The 24690-nt window shown below is 38.2% G+C and overlaps 1 protein-coding gene across 1 annotated transcript in view; it reads right to left on the minus strand.

Moving 5' to 3' along the window:
- CUBN (cubilin) overlaps nucleotides 1-24690 on the minus strand; it is a 140885-nt gene that overhangs the window by 93762 nt on the left and 22433 nt on the right. The window contains exons 18-27 of the mRNA XM_040062708.1: nucleotides 22063-22219; nucleotides 21100-21278; nucleotides 20445-20607; nucleotides 19980-20196; nucleotides 18854-18984; nucleotides 10714-10900; nucleotides 7021-7181; nucleotides 6311-6492; nucleotides 5435-5591; nucleotides 2747-2934 (exon numbers count right to left, since the gene is read on the minus strand). Coding sequence (XP_039918642.1) covers nucleotides 2747-2934; nucleotides 5435-5591; nucleotides 6311-6492; nucleotides 7021-7181; nucleotides 10714-10900; nucleotides 18854-18984; nucleotides 19980-20196; nucleotides 20445-20607; nucleotides 21100-21278; nucleotides 22063-22219 — 1722 coding nt within the window. The remainder of the gene's footprint in view (nucleotides 1-2746; nucleotides 2935-5434; nucleotides 5592-6310; nucleotides 6493-7020; nucleotides 7182-10713; nucleotides 10901-18853; nucleotides 18985-19979; nucleotides 20197-20444; nucleotides 20608-21099; nucleotides 21279-22062; nucleotides 22220-24690) is intronic.

Consider the following 24690-nt stretch of genomic DNA (forward strand, 5'->3'; position numbering starts at 1 on the left):
GCAGGCAAGGTCCAGCAGTACTCAGAAAAACAGATTGCTCAGTCTAGCTGTCTCCATCCCAGCAAGCACCAATCAGAGAGATTTCAAAAAAAATGAGAGCTTTGGTTTGAGATTCTAAAAATATGTCCACATGTCCATAAACCTGTTTCTCACACTAACTTTTAAAAAAGGCTTTACTGCTTTTGAGGTTTTTTGCAACTACCATTTCTTGACTATAGTTTGCTAAGGCAGGTCATAACATTGCCATAACACCTCTGCAACATTTAGTCTTGTCCTTTTGCATCAAATACCACTTTTCCTTACTCCTTCTGCTACTACAGCTGTGATCATCACCTAATCCAACCTAACAGCTAACTTTTGTCCTTCCTGTCCCCAGCCTCCCAGCAAACAGGAGGAAATATTGTCACCAAGCCTGCTAACTGCTAGCTGCCACAGAGCTAAGAAGACAAAGAGAGTGTTGCTGTCTGCTATAAGGGCCTGGAGAGCTGCTGCCACAAACCCAAAACAAGGTGGGGAAAGGGACACTTAATAGCTTCCAGAGAAAAGAGCACTTGATCAGCACCAGTGGCCACTCCGGTTCATGAGTGTAGCTACATGGAAAGTGTCTGAGCAGCAGCTTCCCATGTCCTTCAAGAAAATGTTGAGGGATTCTGGCATATGGTCCCTGCATCACCTACTTAGACTACAGTGAACAGGTTTATGTCTCTATTATACTCAGCAAGAGCATCAGATCTTTTTCCTCTTAGACTTCGCTACAATAAAGGAATCTCAAAACTGATGTGGCAAAAAAGTAATTTATTTTAGCTGAATGGATATGAGGTTCCTTTTAATTATCTTTTTTTTTTCCCCCCAAATTGCAGCAGTGTCAGACTCCACATGGACTTCAAATAGAAAAGTCTCAAATAGCTGCAGTCTGCTTAGGAAGTGAACTGTACATTTGTTTCAGATGATTCCCCCTTTCCCCTACACCACAGCACATTCCCAGCCTTGCCAATATGTTCCCCTTTCGCAAGATGCAGGGTGGGAGCAAACACAGTTCAATTCCCTGGCTGTTTCAACCTCGTTCTCTTTTTACACTATGGCACATATTTGTGCAGCATGCAACAACCAAATGAGAACATCTTTTCCAAGTGGTATTTCTTAATGGCACTTGGAGAAAGATTTGTAAGTAACGTTACATGAATTGCAAATAAAAGCCTCCTTAACACACTTCCATGACTTTATTTTCCCCTTGTTTTTTTCTTTTTTACACCTCTTCCAGTCTGTAATTTCTTTGATTGAAAGCACTGAAAAATTGTTAAGCAAAGAGTGGTCCTGTCTCCTCTCTCTCTCCAATATGTTTTATTTCTATTCTTTTAAGTGCTTTGGATCAGGTCCTTGCCCCTGGCACTATTCCTGCACCCTTGACTTATGTCTAGAATCGTGTCTTCTGGCAAGTTCCTTGATCCTCACAGGCTGGCTACTGTGTGCAGGGCTTCTGCTTTCCCTGGGTCAAGACCTTGGGCATCTTGAGACTAGCACTGGCTTCTCCACTTGGCTCCAATGCTTCTTTTTCAGCCTCCTCACAAAAACAAACCAGGGCTTAATAGTTCTCAATACAGTGCTCCCTTGTTTATTTTCTTCACATGTCTATTCTTTCTTTCCATTCCTGGCCACAAACAGAAGAAAGCTGTAAGAACATCACTTTTGCCACTTTACTACCAATTTTCAGCTGTGAAAGCTGTCAGAGGGAGTGAGGGAGGATGTCTAGAAGGAACCGATTAGGTCATCAACTGGTCTGTTGCTGAACCTTCTGCAATACTCAGGTGTAAATATCCCCAGAAATGCAGAACTATTCCATAGTCCTCTCCCTGGCTCTACATAGTCTTCTTTAAGACTTCTCAAAATTTCAATTCCTCTTGTGAAAAAAACCAAGTAGGGCACAGGAGCTCTATGCTGGCATCCTGTACAAGGGTGAGATATGGAGGATGCATTAGTCCAGCAAAACAGCAAAATTGTAGGCAGGAGATTATGATCCACAGTATAGAGTGATCATGACTACCCTCTACATTCTACAGTACTAAACAAAGTTGAGAGAAAATAACTTTTCAGTTTTCCTAGAAAAATTTGAGAAAACACCTTTTTTTGTCTTTGAAATATTTTTTTGAGGAAATGAAAACAAAGGGCACTTGGCTTTAGATGGACTCTATGGTTTCATTTGCCTAAACATGTCACATTTTGGTTGTGGGTGCATTAATTTTCTTTTAGTCTCTTTAAAGATGCAGATGAATTATGAAAAGTATAAACAGGAGACACAGCAACTCTCCCTTTAAAAATGTAGACATTTATCAAAGTTTTTGAACATTCCTCACTCCTTCTCAGATAAGAACAAGAGGAACATAATTAGGCTCACTGCCTTTTCCAATCCACTTACTAAACTCAGGATTTCCCTTTTGCATGAAGCTGGAATCATGACATCTCACTTGGCCCATAAAATCTAATCTAAGATGGAAGTTAGACTGTACCAAACCTAGTCACCTGCAGAGTGATTCATCCTCTCAGAGGCACACACCTGTCTTAAGGTAGCAATGCTCTACTCCCTACCGATCCCTGAGGAAACAGGGTTAAATAGTTTGGACTTAACACTTGAGGTTTAATGGTTACATTTAAATAAGATAAATTTCCCCCCGCTCTTCTGAAATCTTACTATTTTTTTCTTTATTGTTAAAGACTTGATTTTTCTTGTTTCTACATTCTGGGCACTTACCTTCAAGAAGTCACGATCACAGTCAGATCCATCTTCTAAATCAAAGGCTGTGAAGCTATAGTTGAGAGTGTTTCCCTTGGTGGTTTGGATGGTCCAGTTGCAGTGCTCATGTAATGGGTAATTATTTGGATAATTTAAACTTTCCAATATGCCATGGCTACGATTAACAGTCAGCACTTCATGACAAACTGAAAAACAAGTGTACAGTGTTATTAATCTAATATCTCAAAAATTACTAACTGAAGTTTCTTTTAGCATTACAAGGTGAGAAATATTTTTATTCTGATTCGAGAAGCCATGCAGAAAGAGAATGGTGACCTAATGAAGAACATATTTTATATGTTTCAACCAAAATTCCACCTATTCAAACTTGAATCTTTCAGCATTATTATGACCTTCTTTTCTGACACCTGCAGACCCATCAGTATGTATAGTACATACATAATTTTGGGCTGTCATCTTTAAATCTAAATACATGGATATTCATGAAACACATTTTCTTTTCCTTTTTTTTTTTTTTTTAACTAACCCTAGAAATGTTAAATGTTCCATGTCATTTGAAACAATTTGGGGAGGTGCTCAACAAATATTGACTAATAGATAAAAGTAGTTTATTTCAGCTAATTAGGAAAAAACTATGATCCCTGGCTAAAACAACTAATGAAAAGAATGCTGCTAGTATTGAGCTTTCTGGAAGAGAATGTGGTAATGAAAATTTCTGAAAAGGAGCCATGATTTTCCTTGTGAGACATTCAATAGCATCCTAGCATAAGAACTGATTGCTCACCTGGAATAAGAAGAGCTTTCCTTTAAGTGCAGAGAAAATGAAAATAAACTAAACTAGATAAAGAACAAAATTACAATTATGGCACTAGGTCAGTGAGTCTCATTTTCCTGTATCCACCTTTCCCTAAAGACAAAAAGTATCAGTGCAAGCAATCCCTTGTCTGGAGAGAGCATACCATGTGTACTGGGAGCAGAGCAGTGTAATTAATGCACAGGGAACTGGGCAGGAAGGCAGGGAGCAGACCAGGCTGTTTGGTTTGTGCAGCAAATCTGCAGTGTTTGAACAGCAGAAATAGCTGAGATTTACTTGCATAACTCTTCTATTGTCTGTCACCACAGATACTACACCTACCTCCTGCACATTTTTTTTTTTTTTTTAATTTTATCCAAATAATTTAAAGGTCTGTGTTTTCAGTATTTCAAAATTCTTAGGATACAGCTGAAGGTCAGGTCAGGTGCAGTGGAATGGAGCTTGCCTGCAAAGCTACACTGAAGCAAATGACTTTTTGAAAGGGCAGGACAAAGAGCACAAAATGGGTTTTGAAGAATGCAAGATGGGTAAAATCAGCTACCCCCTGCCATCAGGATTTTATTAGAAACATATCAGGCACAAAGGTGCCTTTGAATAGTAACTTGGTACCAACTTTTTCTTTGCAACATTTTCCAATTAATCATTAAATTTCTTTCATGAACATGTAAATGTATCTGGTATCTAAACATTCTTATTTTACAACATACTGGCTACATAATTTTAACTTTCAGGCAAGCCATTAAAAGCTTTCTCTGCTGCATCTTCAGGAATTAAATATGAATGTAAATCACATTATCTGATAGCTCAGGTTCTACATCTGAGTGCTTTGAAAGTGCTCTTTCTGTTTAATTAATGAATGACAAGGGGAACCTTCCCTAATATATCCTCTTGACATTGCAGTCTGAAAAGTACATGGTAGATGAATGAGTAGCGATATCTGTAAGGCATGAGGGAGTCAAGGCTTCCTCTCTCTCCAAATTGCTGTATGTGTCACGCAAGGATGAATAGCTCTGTTTTTCATAATCCATTTACTATTGTCCAAACCCAGGACAACTTCATGTCTATAAACCTACAACAATCCTTGTCACTTGGGCATCTCATATCTAGAGGACACAAAGATGCTTGCAAATCACTTTGTATGTAATGAAATTACATACCTTCCAATGTGCATTTAACTGTAAAAAAATATAAAGTGTATAAAGAGAAAAATAAACATCAGGACTATATTCAAGATTATGACTGGGAATAAAACAACTTTGTCATGTGTCTTCTTGTATTTTTTTCCAAATGCTATTATTCTGATATTTCTGGGGTAGTACTATTTTACAAAAAAAAAAAAAGTTTGCAAGAAAAGTATTACCTTTATCACAAGTTATATTAAAAAAGAAACTTTTAAAAATGTTCCCAATAGGCTAAATTATCCCAAGCACCCACAATGATGCAGTCTGGCTGGCAGAAAGTCAATTATTCTTTGTCATCCTGCCTCAAAAGCAGCTCTAAGATCAGAGAATCTTGCTGTGTCCACCTTCTCTTTTAAAAATTCTGGAGCCTGAAGGAGCAGAAGAGCAAGAGCAGTGAAATCCACCCTGTTACTTCCAGCACTTGTTATTCTGAGTAAATCTGGAGTGGTAAGTGCCGCTGGTACAGGTAGTAGAAACAGAGCCATCTTATTAGCTTTCTTCTAAGGAGGAGATAATCTCCGTCACAGGCAGATGGGCTCTCTGTGTTCTGTAACTGTACTGGACTAGAAAATCTGGATCGTTGGTATGCTCTATACATTCTACTGTGCTGATAAATATGTAAGATCATGGGCTGCAAGGAGTTTCACAGACAACATGAGCTGTAGAAACATCTCATCTTCCTTTACTTACCCTGTTTGTATTTGGCTAAGAAACCTCCACCTTGCAGACTGTTGTCTGTTCTTAGTTTTACGTACACGCTGTCTCCACTGGAATGGATTGTTTGTGGTATCTGATTCCCACAAAATTTACCTAGCTGTCTAGCATTGCTGCTGTTGCCATCATATATCTAAAAAAAACCAAACAAACAAACAAAAAAACCCCAAACAAACAAAACAAAACAAAACAAATTAAAAAAAAAGAAGAAAAATTAAAATATAAAGCTGATGACATTACAAATCTGATTAAGTTCCCCCTGACAAATATCTGCTTAAGGAAATGTATCCATTTCTGGGTATACAAGAGGTTAAATTCCATTTCTCCTCAGAGGAAATCTGGCAGGCATTTCAGAAATAAGCAAAACCAGGAAGCCAGTAGCTGAATATTAGTGGGTTTTTAGGGGCTTAGTCACCGTGAGGGGAACACAGCATTCCATTTCAGTTTTATTAAAAATACTCAAATAATGTATGCGACAATTCAAATATGAAATTTGGGATTAACAATAGGGTTATTGACATCGTTGTGCTTAGTTCCAGGTAATTTACTAAGAATGCATACTAAGGCCTTGGTTCAAAACACAGAAAACTTGAAAGATACAGACAGATTCTTGTTTCTATCAGATTTGTTCTATCTAGGCATAAATGCATTTCTTACCAGCAGCTACACAGACACTGCTGCCTTGCCTCCCATGGGTCCATGAGATGAAGGTAGCACATCAACATGGAGCTTTCCTGTTCTGAGCCTATTCAATTAGGAATATATGAAAGCCGAGGCCCTGTGTTTTTCCTGGCCTTTGTACTCAGCATACTCATCTGCTTCCTGTGGAGCAAAGTGTCACAGGGCACCTACCGCAAGGTAATCAAAGCTGCACTTCTGGTGATATTCTAGATGGAACTGCTCAAACTGGATTTCAAATGGACTTCCTCGGTTTCCTTTGAGCAGCCAGTAGCACTCTGAATTATGGTAATATGGCATAGGGTAATTGGGAGACATGAAGATGCCAGAAGATGTTATGAAAGTCCCACCACAACCTGAAAATAGCAGAGAAAGCAAACCAATATTTAACAACTAGAGGAGTAGAGAATTAAACCTGGTGTGTGCAACGGTCACTACAGAGCTTCTTCACATGCCCTGAACATCTTCAGTAATGCCCCAAAAATCTGCATCCAGCCATCAATGTTGTCAGCAGAAGAGAGCCCATAGCAAATAGAAATATTAACTATCTAATTTGAAGGGTGCCTCTGATAGAGAAGAATTAGTAATTAGAAACCTCTTCATTAAGTTCTTAATTACTGCTTTCTTAAACATAGGAGAAAATTGAAGCTACTTTATATCTAGGGAATAGTATGCTCTTATCTGTGGTAAAAGAGAAAGCCCAAGGATCAAGAAATATCCTCGATCTTAACAACATGCATACATGTCACTATATAATTAGCAGACAGACTTCAGAAGATTGGAAGCAGAAGAATTGTGGGGGAAAAGGTGAGAAATTAAATACAAAAGAAAAGATCAAAAGTAAGATGTGTAAAATAGTTCTATACTTGATGCAGTTTTTTTACCTGCTGAGGTACCATCCCACTCTGCTGAAAATCCTTTTTTTGTGCCAAATACATCACTTACAAACTTTATCCACAGCTTGTTACCATGAGAGATTATAACAGGAGGCAGGTCTGTACCACAGTATTTTCCAAGAGAAGGAGAAGTTTCATAGCCTCCATCTCTAGAATGGTAAAGAAGAAAAACTTTTTGTCAGAGAGGTACCATGAGAAATGCTAGCAAATCAAAAATCTTATGACTCATTCAGGCCTGGGAAAGACTAATCCAAGTTCTTCACCTTCAACTGAAATATTGCTACCAAATATTGAGTTTTGCTACTTGCAGTAATAAGCCCAACCACCTGCTTGCTGGGCACGTCACTCTCTCATCTCAGCATCCTGAGAGCGTGTCAACACAATGACAAGCTTGAGAAGTGCCCAGTTAGACTATATTCTCTATATTCTGCAAGGTGGCATTCATTGGGGCAACCAAAGGTAAACTTCTAATTTGAAGTAGTAATTTTCTCACTCCTCACTGTTTAGCTTGGTGCAAACCTAGATGAGCTGACTTATTTAAAAAAAAAAAAAAAAATTGCCACCACACAAATGGGAATTAATTTCTGAATTCATTTCACTGATGTGATGCATGTTTTGAGATATTTTCTCAGTCTTCAGAATTAGTTCTACAGCCAATTATTTTCCTGTTTTTAAATAAAGTAATATTTCCAGTAACATTTTTTACTACTGTAATCAGGATTCACAGCTAATGTTCTGTTTTGCCTCCTACACGTGCCTTACGGGAATAAAAAAGAGGGTGACAACCTGCTTATCAATTGCTTCCTGACCTTGTCTTTAGGCACTTTCATACTACAAAAAACCTACAGGTCAATAGGACAATAACAGATAATTTATAATCTGTATATTGGGTGTCATCTTGCTATGATGCTTTTTAAGTGGACAGTAATACCTTGAATTGCATATTCACAGGTTTACAGCTGCTTTTGAGAAAAAATTCTACTTAGACTTTGCTACTCTGTTTTCTTGTCATCCTCTCAGTTTAAACTGCTTGCTTTTGTCTCATGTTACTGGCAGCTGAAGAAATGTGCCAGTATCTCCCCTCACTTGCATCTTGGCCTCTGTAGCTGTGGTCAGATGAACAATTTTCTTAGTTGATGGAATGCAATTTATCAGAAGACACCTCAGGACAAGAAACGAGAGTGGCACTTCACCTAAGACTTGTGGAGCTACCCAAGACTTGTGCAGCTACCCTATTTAACAGTAAAAGGTTTGAAGAGACATTCTATAAATCCAGTTGTGGCAGCAACAATGTGCTGAGTTGCACTTAGAAGGTTCTGTCCATATCTTAAAACATGTTTAATGCTGCTGAACTCTTCACAGTGAAAACAGAGATAGATTTATGCTATAAATAAATGTTTTCAGTTCCTAAGGCGAAAAAGTGAAAAAAATCACCCCGTTTATAATTTGGGTTACCTCAAATTAAAGTGTTAATTGTTAAAATACGGTTAGACTAAATTTAATCTCAGATTGTTTTTCTAAAAAGAAAAAAACGTTGAAATGCTTTACTTAGAAGATATTGAGAGAGCTTTTCAGGTTTTCACAACTTTCTCCAGCTGGTATGTACAGCTAATTCAGATGGAGCTCAGAATCTCAATAATGCAACTTCAGAAAGCAGACTTTTGTTTGGTTTTAAAAAGAAGATCCTATTTACCAAGGAATAACCCATACAGAATATCTGGTTTAACATTCAGGATGAGATTTATCATGGTGCTCAGTGAGATAATGGAAACTCTTAGCATACTCAGACTAAAAAAACACACTGCATTCTTCAGATATGGTTCAGCCAAAGAGCTGGCTCATGACTGGAATGGCTGCACCAATTGCAAAGTGCAAATCCATCTGCAGCCACATAGCAGAAAGGATATGTGCTTGGGGCTGCTGTACTCTAAGCAGGTATCCTTCCTGCAAATATCATTTTCCTCTATTTGTCTCTGTCCTGTAAAATTTCCTAGAAATCACTACGTTAGTATCCTAAGTTTAATGGTGATGCCAGTATAGAAAAATATAGCAGATTATTTAAATGTTCCTCTTGTTGCCTCCTAGAGTATCTGCTGTCTAAAGACTATAAACATAGGATATAGAGTATAGAATAGTTTGGGTTGGAAGGGCCATTTAAGAGTCATCTATGGCACCCAGCTCTGCAAGGAACAGGGACATCTTCAAAGAGATCAGGTTGCTCAGAGCCTCATCCAGATTGACCCTGAACATTTCCAGGGATGAGGCATCAGCTACTTCTGTGGGTAGCCTATTCTAATGCCTTACTACCCTCATTGTAAAAAGTTTAATCTGAACAACTCAAACTCTCTCACAGCCTGTATTCATAAGAGATCCAGCCCTCTCACTGTCTTCGTGGTCCTCCTTTGAACTCACTCCAAGAGGTCCATGTCCTTATGCTGTGGGCCCCAGAGCTGGATGCAGTATTCCAGGTGGGGTTTCTCTTACCAGAGCAGAGCACAGGGACAGAATCACTTCCCTTGGCATGCTGCCCATGCTGCTTTTGATGCAGCCCAGGATACAGTTGGCTTTCTGGGCTACAAGGGCACATTGCCAGATCCTCTCTGATTTTTCATCCACCAGCACCCTCAAGTTCTGTTCACTTCCTAGACTCTATCAATACTGAGAGTTTCTCCAAACCAGGAGCAGGACTTTGTACTTGGCCTTGTTGAAGCTCATGAGGTTCACATGGGCCAATTGGTCAAGCTTATCCAGGTCCCTCTGGATGGCATCCTGTCCTTCAGGTGTGTCAGCTGCACCACTTAGCTTGACGTCATCTGCAAACTTGTTGAAGGTGCACTTGATCACACTGTCTATGTCATTAATGAAGATATTAAATAACACTGATCCCAGTACAGCGCCCTGAGGGATCGCTTGCCAGAGATCTCCATCTGCATGTCAAGCCATTGACCACTACTTTCTGGATGTGACAATCCAATCAATTCTTCATCTTCCAAACCATCTGCCCATCCAATCTATCTCTCTCCAATTTAGTGAAAAGAATATTGTGGAGGACTGTGTCAAAAGCTTTATGGAAGTCCACTCAGATGACATCTGTAGCTGTTCACTCATCCACTGATATAGTCATTCCGTCACTGAAGGCCACTGAGTTGGTCAAGAATGCCCTTAGTGAAGTCATGCTGGCTGTCTCCATCCACCTCCCTGTCTTCCATGTGCCTTAGCAGAGCTTCTAGGAGGATCTCTTCCATTATATTCCCAGGCACAGAGGTGAGGCAGACAGGTCAATAGTTCTCAGGGACATCTTTTTTACCATTTTTAAGAATGGGTGCAATGTTTCCCCTTTTCCAGTCACCTGGAACTTCACCTGACTGCCACAGCTTTTCAAAGATCATGGAGAATATGTCCCAAAACAGACAATAAAACTCTTTGTTTCTGCACTAAGGAAAACAACTCAGATCCACACACTCCACTTGCTCTCAGAACTGAAATTTATCAAGTGGGAAAGCTGACAACAGAGCAGGGTGAGAGGGGGAAAACATAGCCTTTAAAGCTCTCTGGTAAGTCCTTTTCCCATACTGACAGCAAGGTGTAGAGTGAAAACTAAAGATTCTGAACATGCTTAAGAGGGTTTGGACAATGTACATGGTAATCAGTGCTAAGGACAAGAGAAATAATTAGCCTTGCCTGATTTCTACATAATCCTCTGTGCAGCGTTTATTCCCTTCCAAGCTGAAGTCGGTGAAGTTCAGCACAATTTGGCTGTTCATTCCCACTGTGATGGTGTATATGCACTCCATCCGGACAGGGTAGTTACTAGGGTAGTTTGGAGATGTTAGCACGCCAGTTGCAGAAGTGTAGTTTTGTGAGCAAACTTTAAAAAGAAAAGAAACAAAGATTAATTAATGTCATATGTCTGCTAAATTAACAGGAAATTTCTATTTTCAACAGGCAGAGGAGCAAACATCCTGTGTTCCTGTGCATTATAACTCTTCCTGGAGACATCTTACTGCTGAATGTCAGCAGTATAAACTAAAACCAGAATCCAGCTCTTTCATGGGATGTCTTACATTTGAATTGATTTGTTCAGCAGAACAAATTGTGTCTGTAATAAACAGGCAATATGAAAGCAGTCTCAGCTGCCTAGATGGCTTTGTCCAAAAGCCCAAGTAAGCAGAGAAAGGAGAGGGATGACTTGCTGAACACGAAAGGTAGGATTCCAGAATTTCTGAAAAACAGTGGTGATGGAGACTAAATGTAGTTTCTAACTACAAGGAGAAGCCACAATGTTTTCAAGCATTCTCCATGGTCAAGCCTGTTGGAGAGGATTTTATACCCGAATTTTTTATTTTTTTTTTTTTTTTTTTTTTTTTTTTTTTTTTTTTTTTTTTTTTTTTTTTTTTTTTTTTTTTTTTTTTGTGAGTAATGTGTGAGCTGGGAAGAAGAAAATAGTGTGGACTAATGCTGAGGTGAAACCTAAGCAATAATTAAAAATAAGCTCCTTTCAAAGCACAGACATAAGGAATAAAAATATTTGCTATAAAATAGTTTGAAACTAGAAGAATTGTTGTGTATTAGTGGATCTCAGTCAATTAGTAAAGTTTGTGATAAGGTTACGAAAAGTGGAAGAAGATATGTGAAGGTGTTTTTCAGGCAAAACAAGAAATCCTGATGCCACTGCACACGGCAATGGTGACATGTCACCTGGAAAAATGTGGATTACCACGGTCACCGATGTTCTGAAAATCAAATGAGAACAAGTAAGATAGAGGTTGTGGACATAGCAGGAAATTAGTAGATAGGTAGGCAAGAGACACTAGAAGAGCTTAACTTGTTTGGCTTAGCAAGTGCAGATAAGCATCAAGAAGCAAGAAGAAAAGAAAAATAGAACACATTCTCAATGACACAACAAGTTCTGAAGGTAAAAAATGTCCCTGAGTACAGTTACATAGAAATTAGGAGCAAGTTTCTATTAGGGAATAAGTTTCTAGAGCAATGATCCAATCAGCATAACAGATGCAGAAAGCAGAAAACAGTCCACAGTTCTTAAGATACAGTTTGACTAATTTAAGGAGGGGTCCATATTATGCAGATTTTAGCTAAAAAAAAAAAAAAAAAAAAAAAAAAAAAAGGACAGGGGGAGTGGCATAAAATTGTGGACTGGATTTGATGAACCTGGGGACTCATTCTGGTCCTCCATTTCCCCATTTCAGGTCCTACAGGTTACAAATATAAGAAATTAAATAGTTGCTACCAAATAGATAGGTTTAGACTAATTATAAATAGATCTGAGAGAGCAAGCAATATATTATGTTCAACTACACTCATTTAAGCTGGTTGCCATAGGTCTCTGAGACATGCTTTCTAACACAGCACAGCTGCAGTACAGCAATATTTATGCTTAACTCTTTAATTGCATAACAATTTAGGAGGAAGGGATGGAGCTACACTCCAGGCACTTCATGTCTAAGGTTGGTCATTTCCATGTCTGTTCTCTAGCCATTGTAACTACTAAAACAGTTTTGTTTTTAATGGTGTATTTTTAATAGTGGGTTTTTTTGCATTCTGGGTCACCTGGAAGGCCTCTGTTGCAAACATTTTCTGTGGGATAAATACTCCCAAAGCTAGCTCCCAGACTCATGTTCCTAATTCATCATAGGGAGAATAGAGAAACAGGACACAGAAAAAGGTCAATAATTTTCTGCTATTGGCTTGTGCTTTGGTATTGACAAATCAAAAAGGTTTTGTGCACTAGTTTACCTAAAATCATTATCTATAAAAGTCTTTATCTAGAATTTTCATAATTTATGTGTTCCATCACAGATATGCTTTAATGCAAGCATGTAACAACCAGGTTAGTCCTGGTCACCATTAGAACCTTCTGCTGCTTTGAAAATCCTTATAATGCCCTGGCTGTGCTGCCAGCTCCCATGGTGTTTTGTGATATGTAGGGCTTATCATCAAACCCCAGATTCTCAAGTCATAAGTTTTCTTGAGAATGCTGACTGAAGGGTTAGAAATCTGACTTAGAAATGTGACCCAAGTTTTCCTAACAGACCACTACAGAAAAAGCTGTAAAAGATTAAAAAGGAAAAGTGTGTATATTTATTAGGTTACTTATTTTTAACCAATTATTCCCTCCTGCTTTTGGAGGGATAGGTGTATGACTTGTGCATACTTAATGATTAGAGCTCTTGCAATACTGCCATTACTTACTCTCTCAGAAGCTGAGACAAAGAATACCAGCTTTCAACCTTTAGAATATTAAAACTGGTGTACTAGATAAGAACCCTTACAGTAAAATTAGCACTACAAAAGCCAAATTTTTTTATCTGCCCTTTTTAATAACAATTTCCACAGAATCGTCCAGGTTCCCTCCCTCACCAAAGTTTTTCTTCCTGGGAGGAGCCCAGACAGAAACTTATATCCCAAGTGTGCTGTTTTAAACTGGATGCCCTGTGCTGCTTTATATTTCACTTAATCTTCTTTATGAGCTAAGGGATAATGACTACAGAAGATGGAACAGTGACTGCCTTATAAATGTTAGACTTCTGGCTACAGTGAAATAAATCCAACTATAGATGGAATATGCTGGCTGCTGTGAGGACTTAGAAAAGCATAGATGAACCAATGTTTTTTGACAGCCAACTCTTTTCTGGTAACTGGATTAATTCACAGTGTTCTACTTCCAGCAGGAGAGCTGGCACTCCCCTCCAGCACTCACCTCACTAACAGCATTTTGGGGGTGTGCTTGGGCAATAACAGACCCTTAGCAAAGCTAGCAGGAAAAAAAGTACTTCGACTCCTTTGCCAAAATTCAGAATGCAGTCTAATAGTATACGTGATTATTATATGTCTGGAAAAAACATTAATTCAGTTTAGTTGGAAGACACTTACTACAGCTCATGAAAAACAGAAGGAGGCAATTGTTGAGGACAATCACACATCTTGCTTTGCCCAGCATATGAGGTTTTCAAAGCTATTCAATCTGTCTTCTGATTTTAGTACTGAATGTGTTAGCTTTTCTGAAAAAATGCCATAAATGGCAGTAACCCACTGTAATAGCCAATAGCAGAGAAAAGTGCCAGCTTTTGTACTACTCACTCATGCAATCATGCATAATTTAGAAAATTATATCCATGTTTTTCCCCTAAAGAGATACCAATCAGTTCCCACAATCCTAATTAATCAAAAATCAAGGAATAGTGCAGTATGTAACATGGAATTTTCTTTCAATCTCACTGTACCAATGGAAAACTGGGATCCCTAACTATTCACTCTTTATTAAGTACCATGCATGTTTAGGAAAAAAAAAAAAATGAAGAAACTATCACGTGAAATATATGCCTCTCCACAGGCAGTATGAAAGCACATCTGCACTTCAGGACCTTCTGTTACTGCTGCTGGCAGAGGCTAACAGGCTTGATTTTTATCAAGCAGGCACACATGCTACACACTTCTGTAGCATGTTAGACCCAAACCCCCTGAAAATGCTGGGCCCAATGGTTCAAAAAGAATCTCCCTCCACCTTCTGCTGATTTACACCTGTGGAGTTGGCTTTTATAGGCAGACTAACACCCTGATCAAACACTGCCAAGTTACAGCAGGCTGACAAGTTGTCAGGTGCCAGCCAGTTGAGGTTTTTTTTCCTGAGACTTGGGGTGAGCTGAGCAGATGCCCATGACACATATAGGACATCAGCTTTATTTTCTGTCTTAGGTCAACCTCATTCAAACATTCTCTGTACATCTCTGCACACACCTATTTGTCAGACATTACTTTCCATCCTCATTGCTTGTTCAGCTGAAGACAAAAGCCAGGCATCGTACTCCTAATAATAACTGGGTTCAGTCAGGAAGATGGGAATGAAGATCTGAACTTGTACTCGGCTACCAAGGAAGAAGACACACAAATCTATACTACACTTTCAGGTGCACTTTTAAGTTCATGGATTCACAGATGTTTTTCTCTTTCCTCATCCTTCTCAAACTCTGGCTTCTCCAAGCAGTCGTTGTAACTAACATATAATCCACAATGAAGCTATTAAAACCAAATTACTCATCCTGATAAGTAATATTCACAATTCAGGTTGATAATGAGGAAAATTATCTTTCACCAAAGCCAGAGAAAGACCAGGACTATCAGGACTATCTACTACTAAAAGGACTATCAGGAAGGCAATCTGCTAAAAACCTTGTTATGGTTAATTTTTCCCAGAAGAAAGACTAAAATGAAGCATCTCTAAAGAAATGAATTTAAACACCACCCCCCCCCCCCCCCCCAAACAGAAAACCAACAAACAAACCAACCAAACACACCACGAACACCCTGATTAAGAGTAAAACAGATGAATTTCCCACTTATTTGTTAAGAAGCTGATGGGGGGGGGAAATAGCACTGACTCCAGTACTATTCCTATAGGAAAATTGTGGCCTGTATCTATCAAGACCCTGCACGAAATTTCCAGGAAAGACTAAACTCTTTCAAACTCTTTTTACATGGATTATTTGTGATGTGATCAGCCAAAATTGACAGAAGACAACCCTAAAATGTACCAGGACACTGACATGGCTTTTGTGACATTTCATCTGTTTGGTAGTTGAGACCTGTACTCTTTTGAAACAAAATATTACCTTGCATTCCATGTGACTTTCCCTTTTAAATGAGAGAAGAATGGCAAAGAACTAAGAATCCAAAGTACCTATAGCTGAAATGGGTGACACACATTTTAAAATTAGTATTATGTGTGCATGTCTGACTGAAGGATTTCCATCTGTATTGCTGCTACATGACCTATTCACAGCTACTAGCTGGCAGAATGCTAAAACAATTGTTTGCACTTTATGGGCCATGGACATGGCTGTATCTTGTGGCAGTCAATTTTGTGTTTGTTTGTTTTTGACAGGAAATATAGCTTTGCATTTTTTTCTTTAGGCTACTTTTCAAGTATTTAATATATCACAGATAAGCAATGCTAAGAAAACCATTGTTTACCAAGATGCATGGAGAAGAATATTAGTTTCATTTTGCATTTAAAAAAATTCACTCCTACATATCCTTCTTTTTTTAACTCAAATTTATTTGGCAGGGGGTGGAGGGACAATCTTGTCCATGTTTTCAATAACTCATTCTCTCTGAAATAACTCCAGACAAAAGACTATTGAAATATGTAATATGAACCAGAACATCTTTGACAAGTTCTGATACTGGTTATGCTCTAGCTGGCTAAGAAAGCACAGCTGAAAAATACAAAGAATTCTTATTGCACAAGAAACAATATTAGAACCATATTTTCTTTAGCAGAGAAAAGAAATCTAAATTAACAGCAGATGTAAAGGAAAAAAAATCATAGTTTTAGTATATCTCTCAGACATTATTATGCTTAACAATTTGCTACCTTAGTGTAACTGGATACACATGTTCAGACCTAAACATCTCACAGTTGGAAAACTAAACTCTATATGATTGCAGGGAAGTGAGGAGTTGCTTCTTACAGCAAAATCCACATATACATATGTGTTTGCCTTCTCTCAGGCCACAGAAGTCTCAAAACACTTTATTCTTAATAAAAAAATGAATTTTAGCTCTCTGGTATTTATGAAAACTTTATGGTACTGCTATGCTTGTACTGGACCAAAAGGAACAAATCTTTGTAAAAAAACCAAATCATAATTTCACCCTCTCTGTAAGTTTATTACTCTCAGTTTCAGTAGCTATCTCCTACTTTGCCATATTTATACAAGCTGTAGTGGTTGAAATTAAAAAGTGTTTATTCTAGAGATTGTTCCAAGAGTGAGAATTGAGAGTTAGTGCATATTGGCTGAAGAGTAGTAAGGATATTTATTTTCATTATGAGAAAAGAAAATCCTAGGTGTTATATAGAGTTTGGATTAAGATATTATATAGTGCTCATTTCATATAAACATACTATATAGTTGTAAAAAGCATTGAAGAGACAGCAGATTTTTAAGGCATTTTTGAAAACATTCCAGGCACAGCATTGATGCAGTTGGAACTCTACATGACACATATTGCAGTGCTTTGGATGAAAGATGAGAAAAGTCAATCACCATGGCGGTGGTAAGGGGGGGAATGCAGAAAAGAGGAGGCAGAACTGTGAAACTGGACAGCACTAACATGACTAACAGACCCACAGAAACAGATATGGTTACAATAGAGACAGAAATACAGATTAATGTTGAGTAAAAAATACTTTGATCTCGATGGACTCTGAGAAAAGTTGCTATAAGAATATTTAGGAAGGAATCAATCCACCCATGAAATAGTAATCTGAAGTGAGTTAAAAGGAAAAAAATATCACATTAAAAAGCAACAATGATATTTACAGAAGGTTTAGTTTGCAGTTGCAAACAAAGGCTCAAAAAAGACTTTATAAGGATGAACATTTTCCTATTTCTCCCTAGTAAGAATTCAGATTTCAAACTACAGAGTTTTCCTGGAAAGATTTTTAAAAGTAGAACTTGTTGTTTTGCATATTACTTTCTAAGAAATAGAAATTTCCTCCTTGAAGTAGTTCTCATTAAATCTTAATTGTTTCTACTGGCTTTTTGGTTTCAATGCCAGATAACTCAAATATAAATAAAGGCAGCTGTGGAAATGGTTTCTTTAGATTTGTATAGGCTATCTGGTAGTGAATAAAACCACAGTAGCAAAATCTGTACTGTTCCCATCTATACACATGCTTCAGAGACCAAATAACAGCCAATTTTACCAAGATGTCACCAAGAAAGAAGTTAGGAATTGGAAAATTTGCTGCTTTTAAGCAGGTTGAATAAATTCAGGAATTAGGAAAATTAAATAAACTAAGAGCACACAATGAAGAGCCATTGGTTTATGGCTGCATAGATGAGTACTATGAATTTCTGGTATTCATCTAACAAATCCCTTGTAGTCTGCACTCACACACAGAAATTACATAGAAACTGGTTAGTGATGGATAACAAACATCCCAGCTATAAACATATTCTCATTTTTCCTTTTTTTTTTTCACTTGTGCCACTCTTCTGTGGTTTAGTTCTGCTAGGCAGACCCTGTCCCTCTACCTTCCATGGCACTAATTGCCATGCTCAGCTGTTTCTTGAACACATCCAGGGATGGTGACTCTACCACCTCTCTGGGCAGTCCATTCTAATGTTTCACCACCTTCTTCTGTGAAAAAATTCTTCCTAATGTCCAAAAGAGAAGAGAACTGAGAGAATGAGCAGTCATTCTTCCTTTACCTCACTGATGTAAGTCTTGGCCCTTTAGAAAATACTTAAAGAAGGGATTTAATGCATAACAGGAGCCTAGAACTCTGGTGGAGACAGAAATGTTGCACTCTGTTGTAATGAAAAAATTGCTTGTGCTTTCAGGTTATTTTTCTGCTTTATCAAATGTCATCCTAATTGACATTTTCTACGTACCATCAATATTGAACCTTACAGAGTCTAAATAATTTTTTTATACACCCAAGAGACTCCCATTCAAGTGAGTTGTCCACAATCACTAAGTTTCCTAGATCACACATACTCAGCTCAGAATGGACAAAGAAAATTCAGAAAATACTTTTCCTAAATAATTCATGCAGTTCTGCCATGTCAGCTCTTACTGACGTTTTAAAGAAAGCAACAATGCTGCTTACAGAAATTGCTTTCCGCTTTCCTAGGGAGTAAAAAGCTTTTGAATAAAGCAGAATGAATAAGAAGTAGAAGAGGCACCAGGAAGTCTTCTGGCAACACAGAAAATAATGTTTCTGTTTCTTGTAGTGGTTATTTATAGTGACAGCTGAAAACAGCTAATTTGCATAATGAACAGACTGACATATTACCTTTAGATGCATTCAGGGAGATATAATTAGCTGAGAAGCCTTCAGTTGCAATGCTGTGATCTGTCATGAAGGACAATGTCATCATATTTCCACCACTAGTGAGAGATGGGGGAATTGATCTTCCACAGTACCTGCAGCAAAAGATATCTCAAATTGAATGGCAGTACTTTATAAAGCATCTGTATCACTGGAAGAGAATTCAGCTTTCCTGTGAAGTTTGAATATCTAAACAATTCACTCCTTTGGATGATACAGATCCCAGGCATATACCCTGTATCATGGGACTAAAGAGCACACTATATGTACAAGGGTACAAATCTAAAGCCTGGCAAAGTCAGAGAAGAAACTCTGATTTACATCAAGTTGTCAAATTCTTATTGAATTTATACTGTCTTGTACCTACAACATACTCTGTTCTTTTGTAGGAGTCAGTGTGGCTAGCCAAACACCAGGATTGCAAAATGCTCTTCATTATGAGAGTCATTTCCTCCTTATTTTCCAAAAACCTGCCATGTCAGCCAACAATTTTACAGTGTATAGCTGCAGCTGGATACCATTCCCAAGTCAAATATTCTTGAATTCTAGGGAAGCGAGAAAACCTCATTTATACAGCAATTGGAGAAGTGGAAAAAAAGAAAATATTCTTCCCTAAGATAAAACCAGGAGAAAGTGAAAATGAAATCCCATAAAATGAAGGTTGTGGTCTAGTTTTTGCAGAGATCCAAATTTACGGCCTTTTAAGTAAACTGTCTTTCACTTCTGCAAGTTTTTTAAATCATGTCTTTTCTGGGTAGACATATATTAATGCTTTTCAATTTATCTTCTAAAACTCAATTTTTTAATGGAGCTGGACAAAGCCAGCTATTGAAACCTGTCCTTAAAAGAGCTATCCTTTTGACACATCTTAGTTCCTGCCAATATATTATTTATTAAATGTGCTTCTCATTCCATGGTCAAGGAAAGCAATCTGCCTTTGCTATCAACAGAGAAACTCCTCCTATTGTTTCTACGATGAAGAGAAAATAATCTATACACAACATTTAAAGAAGTAAGTTGAATGCCAAGACCTACAGAACAGTGCTCACTCCACAGTAATACAGGTCTGTAGGGTAATGGACATATTTACCTTCCTAATTTTTGCATCGTGCTGTTGTCATATATTTCAAGATAATCTTTTCTGCAACCATAATCAAATGCCAAGTTAAATGAAGTGAATGTCAGGCGGACAAGGTAGCCGGGCTGAACGTTGATAATCCAGGTGCAGTTAATCCCATGTGGGTACACATCTGGATAACCAGGACTTGTAATGGTTCCTGATGGTCCAGTGAGAGTCTCTCCACATACTGCAGAAATTTAAAACATCAGGTGAAATGATACATTTATAAGAAAAAGAGTTAGACACTTAAAAAATTGGTTACTTTTCTTTCTGGAGTTTCATAGTCTTTCTTCCTTGATGCATACTACACAGTAACTGATTCAGAATGTATCTCCCATTACACTATCATAAAACTGATTGCCAATTGTTTTCAGTTTGCAGGAAAAATTGGAAAGTCTCAACACTCTACACAGAAAACAGCAAAATAGTCCTTACCTGTATCCAATGGCCAGTACTGAGCTCTGAAGCCGAGGTTGGTAAGTGAGGAAGCTCTGAATTTGATATAGAGATTGTTCCGTGTGGATTGCACTCTAGAGGGTACATCTGTACCACAGTATTTCGCCAAAACAGGAGAGTCTACATTGTTGCCATCCCTGACCTGAAGAACAGTGTATTCAAAATATCCTATAGAAATCTTTATTACATTCAAGTATTAAGCATAAAGTAATTCATATGAACTATATGAAAGAGATCCTTAGTAAGTCAACCCTACCCTTTCTTCAGTGTGGTTTCTACTACAGGCACATAAAATACAGCCTTATGCCTGTCAGAGAAGCACTGTCCCACACAAAGCAAGTCAGACGGAAAAAAGATGAGATCTTACACCTTCAGCAGTAAATAGCACATAAACCTCTCAAATCAAGCTTACCTGTTTAAAGAAACCTGATACTTTTTTCTGATTCTCAAAATAGTCATAACATCTTTGGAGAACCAAGAAACATTTTGGGATCCCATTATGAGCCTGGAAAAGTTTTTGTGACTGCTGGAAGGAGTGCTCACCTGGCGAGAACTTTTGCTTTGGTGGAGATCAGTACTAGAAAGAACTTGCAGATACATATCTACTATTCATAGTATATGCATTGTTCTTTACCTCGATAAAGTCTGAATCACAAGTGGTTGTATTTCGAATGTCAAAGTCTGTAAAGTTTAGAATCACCACTTTGGTATCTGGCTGGGAGATGATCCACTCACAGGTCTTTGGGTGAGGGGACATCCTGGGGTAATAAGGTGAATGGATTGTGCCTGCTCCAGACAAGGAACCTCCACAGGCTGCCAAAAGACATCAAGAATTAGTATTTGTAATGAATGATTTCAAGGAATGTATCATAATGATGATGTATGATATGTATCAAGCAACACTATGAAATTAGAAGAAAACCAACCCTAAACCCTAAACTATCTTATTACAGCAGTTTCTACAGACCACTCAAGCAGTATTCATAACATATTTAAAAGAACAAATTACTACAGGTATAGCATAAACAGACTTGTACAGAAGATCAAACTATGCCCATGAAAACCAATGGATTTGACTCATTTTTTTCACAGGCACAGAAAGACTTGGTGGTTAAGAACTTAAACACAGGCAAAATAAAAGTAAAAAGATTTAGGCAGGATTGAACATATAACATCTTTGGTATGTCAGCATCAAGTGATAAATCATTAGTACCATATCACAGAATCATTAATATCATATCACAGAATATTCTGCATTGGAAGGAACCCACAAAAGTCGTTGAATCAAACTCTTAAACGAATGGCCCATATGAGGATCAAACCAACAACCTTGATGTCATTAGCACCATCTGAGGTAATTTCTTGGTCAGAAGAAACAAAGAGCACATTTCCAAGCATCATAGGAGTGTCTACAGCAAACCTACTGTAGACCTACTGTAGACATCTTTTTAAATAAATAAGTTGACTCTGTCCCTCTGTTCTTTCCTTTCTTTGGAAGTTTGTGTTTAACCTATCATGTCAATAATATAGCGTGGAAACGACTGAAAATGTCCAAATTACACATAGGTTCATTGTGCAAATGACTGGTTCCTCTTACCAACTTGATAAATAGCCCTGAAGCTAGTTCTTTGCACAGAAGCATCAGACTTGAATTTGATCCAGAGACCATTGCTGGTAGAAGTGATTGGAGACATGAGTGTATTATTACAGATTTTTTTAATAAGAGGAGACATCTCACTGTCACCATCTCGAACCTAATCATCAAAAAGAGGAAAGAAAAGTGTTAGATCATAAATGTGCTGGGATCTGATATCCAGATAAAACTATAATCTCACAAGAGTTGCTACATAACAAAAAGAATAACTGTTTTACATATTTATGAGAGGGGCAAAGAGCTTTCACAGTAACTGGCACAAGCACAGGACTTATGAGAGCTCCAAGAAACAATCAGATGGTCAGCATGGAAGACACTAACACATGCTGCTGTCACAGGACACAAGGATGAAATTATCTTCTCTATGAACCACAGTTTCAGCACTATTTGGGCCTATGTTTCCAAAAGTGACACCTTTAGTATGAAAGAGAGAGATAGGATGTTCATAAATTATAGCTGAGAAATTTTTCCCAGCACTAAAATCTGCTGGGCATAAAAAAGGGTATTTTTTATTTTCTTTCTCCGGCCATGAAGTTTCTAGTGATTTTTCAATGGTACTTTTCCAGAATAAGCATCTGTCCCATCACACCCATATATCAATGCAGGCAGTTGCAGGAGATGCAACTCCAAGTCCCTGAAGCAGTAAACAGGCACACTGACATCTTTTCACTCCTTTATCTGAAGGGTTCAATGCATGATAATGGCAATGAGGCTATATCATGAAATCCAGCTTCTACCTTCTGCACTGCTTTTCTACTGACCTCAATCAATTTGCTCATCAAAGGAGAAATGTATCTTCATATATTTTCCCGAGAGCTGATTATAAATGCTGATTATCAAGGGGAGTAGATGGGAGAGAGGTATTCGTACATCAAAACTTCAGACCCTGAATCCACATTCGATACGTAAGAATAGTTACATCAAGGGATCCAGGCAGAGACCTGGTATATCTCTGAGATGCCCATCTCATTTTAAGTGGGCAACAACAACCTGAGATCCAAAAGACAGGTCCTCCGCTCTCTGCCCCGAGGGAAAAAAAAAAAAAAAAAAAAAGAAAAAGGCAATTTTTGTCCTAAAGAATCTCTCAAAAACAAAACACTTTTTTCTGCTGTAAAAGTGGTCATAGTTAATGTAGATGGAACTGCTTTTAAATGCATCTATACTCTGTCAAAGCCAAAAAATCATTCCAGTGAATTCACTCCTGGCAAACCGGGAACATCCAGCTTTCAGGTCCCCTCTCATTACCAATCCTTTCTTCCTCAGCTGTTTTAATTCATGGGCTGGGAAAGAAGGTAAGGAACCCTTATAAGCCTGGTGAACAGGCAGTGGTTGGCCTGCTTGCCCAGTCTAAAGCTGGTGAGATGGCTTACTAAGAGATATTTTCAATTTCCCTGGAATCTGGTTTAAGGTGACAGAATAATTCTGGATTTACAGTAGACCAGCTGACATAAGAATTTGTACCAAAATATTTAGTAAATCTTTGGAAAGTTGTGAAAACTTCCAGAATGCTTATTCACAGGAGTTTACATGTTTTTCTTGAGCTGATTCTCCTTACATTTTTTGTTTATATAGTCCAGTGTGTAGTGTTAAAAATAACAGGTTTTTTAAGCCATGTATGCGAGTAATGCCTTCTATTGACAAAAGGATGGTGTGGAGAAGGGGCTGCCTTGGCTAGCATCTTACCTCTGCATCATCATGTCACAGCCTTTCTCAAGTAAGTTTTATTGTCTCTATTTTCTTATTGCAGATGCCTTCCTTAGCAAGAAACTCAACATCCCTCCCTGAGCAAGTGCTGTGAGCTGTGTTTGGTCCCTGTGGAAAATCTACAGATTTCCTGGTATAGTCAGGGAATTCACCTTTCCAAAGTGACAAAAGAATTGTTGGAGAGTGACTCTTAAAGTAACTTAAACACCCAAAATTTATCTCCCTAGATGAACCAGTGGGACAGTATTTTACAAAAGCACATGTGAAAAAGTCAGGCCTTAATAACAGAGCACAGTACTTTGGTTTTACTAACTGTTCCAGCCAGAAAACGTTGGTCCAATTTCTCTGCTCTGGGCTGAGCCACAGAGTAAGAGGGCAGGAAGAAGAGGAGGGCAGAAGCACATGGAGACAGAAGAGCTTGTGACTGATCAGGAAACAGTGAGGTAAATGCCTTGCTGAACTAATACAGACCGATGGTGTTCAACAGAAATCGTTTTGTTTCTCTGGCTGCTGTGAATTTAGCTGCTGTTTTGCCACCAATTAGGCAAGAGGAGTAGCAGGCCAAACAAACAAAAGCTGTCTGTTTTCATTAAACACACTTCCCCTCTCATTTCAGAAACTAATTACATTTCATTCCAACCTAGGTCTTTGAATTACAGGAGAGAAGGGAACGATGTCAACACAATAACATCCTTTAAAAATAGACCAACAGCATAAAGCTGAGAAGGGCCTGTTTCTCACTGGTCAAGAAGAGATTAAATACAAAACCAAACCTCTGCTGCCTCTGAGCTGCATGGCTGGCAGCGCTGGACCCCGCTCTGGGGCCGCAGAGATGGCTCCCGCCAGCTTCAGCTGCGGCGACACCTT

This window comes from Hirundo rustica, chromosome 1, assembly GCF_015227805.2.
Source record: "Hirundo rustica isolate bHirRus1 chromosome 1, bHirRus1.pri.v3, whole genome shotgun sequence".
Classification (NCBI taxonomy): Eukaryota; Metazoa; Chordata; class Aves; order Passeriformes; family Hirundinidae; genus Hirundo; species Hirundo rustica.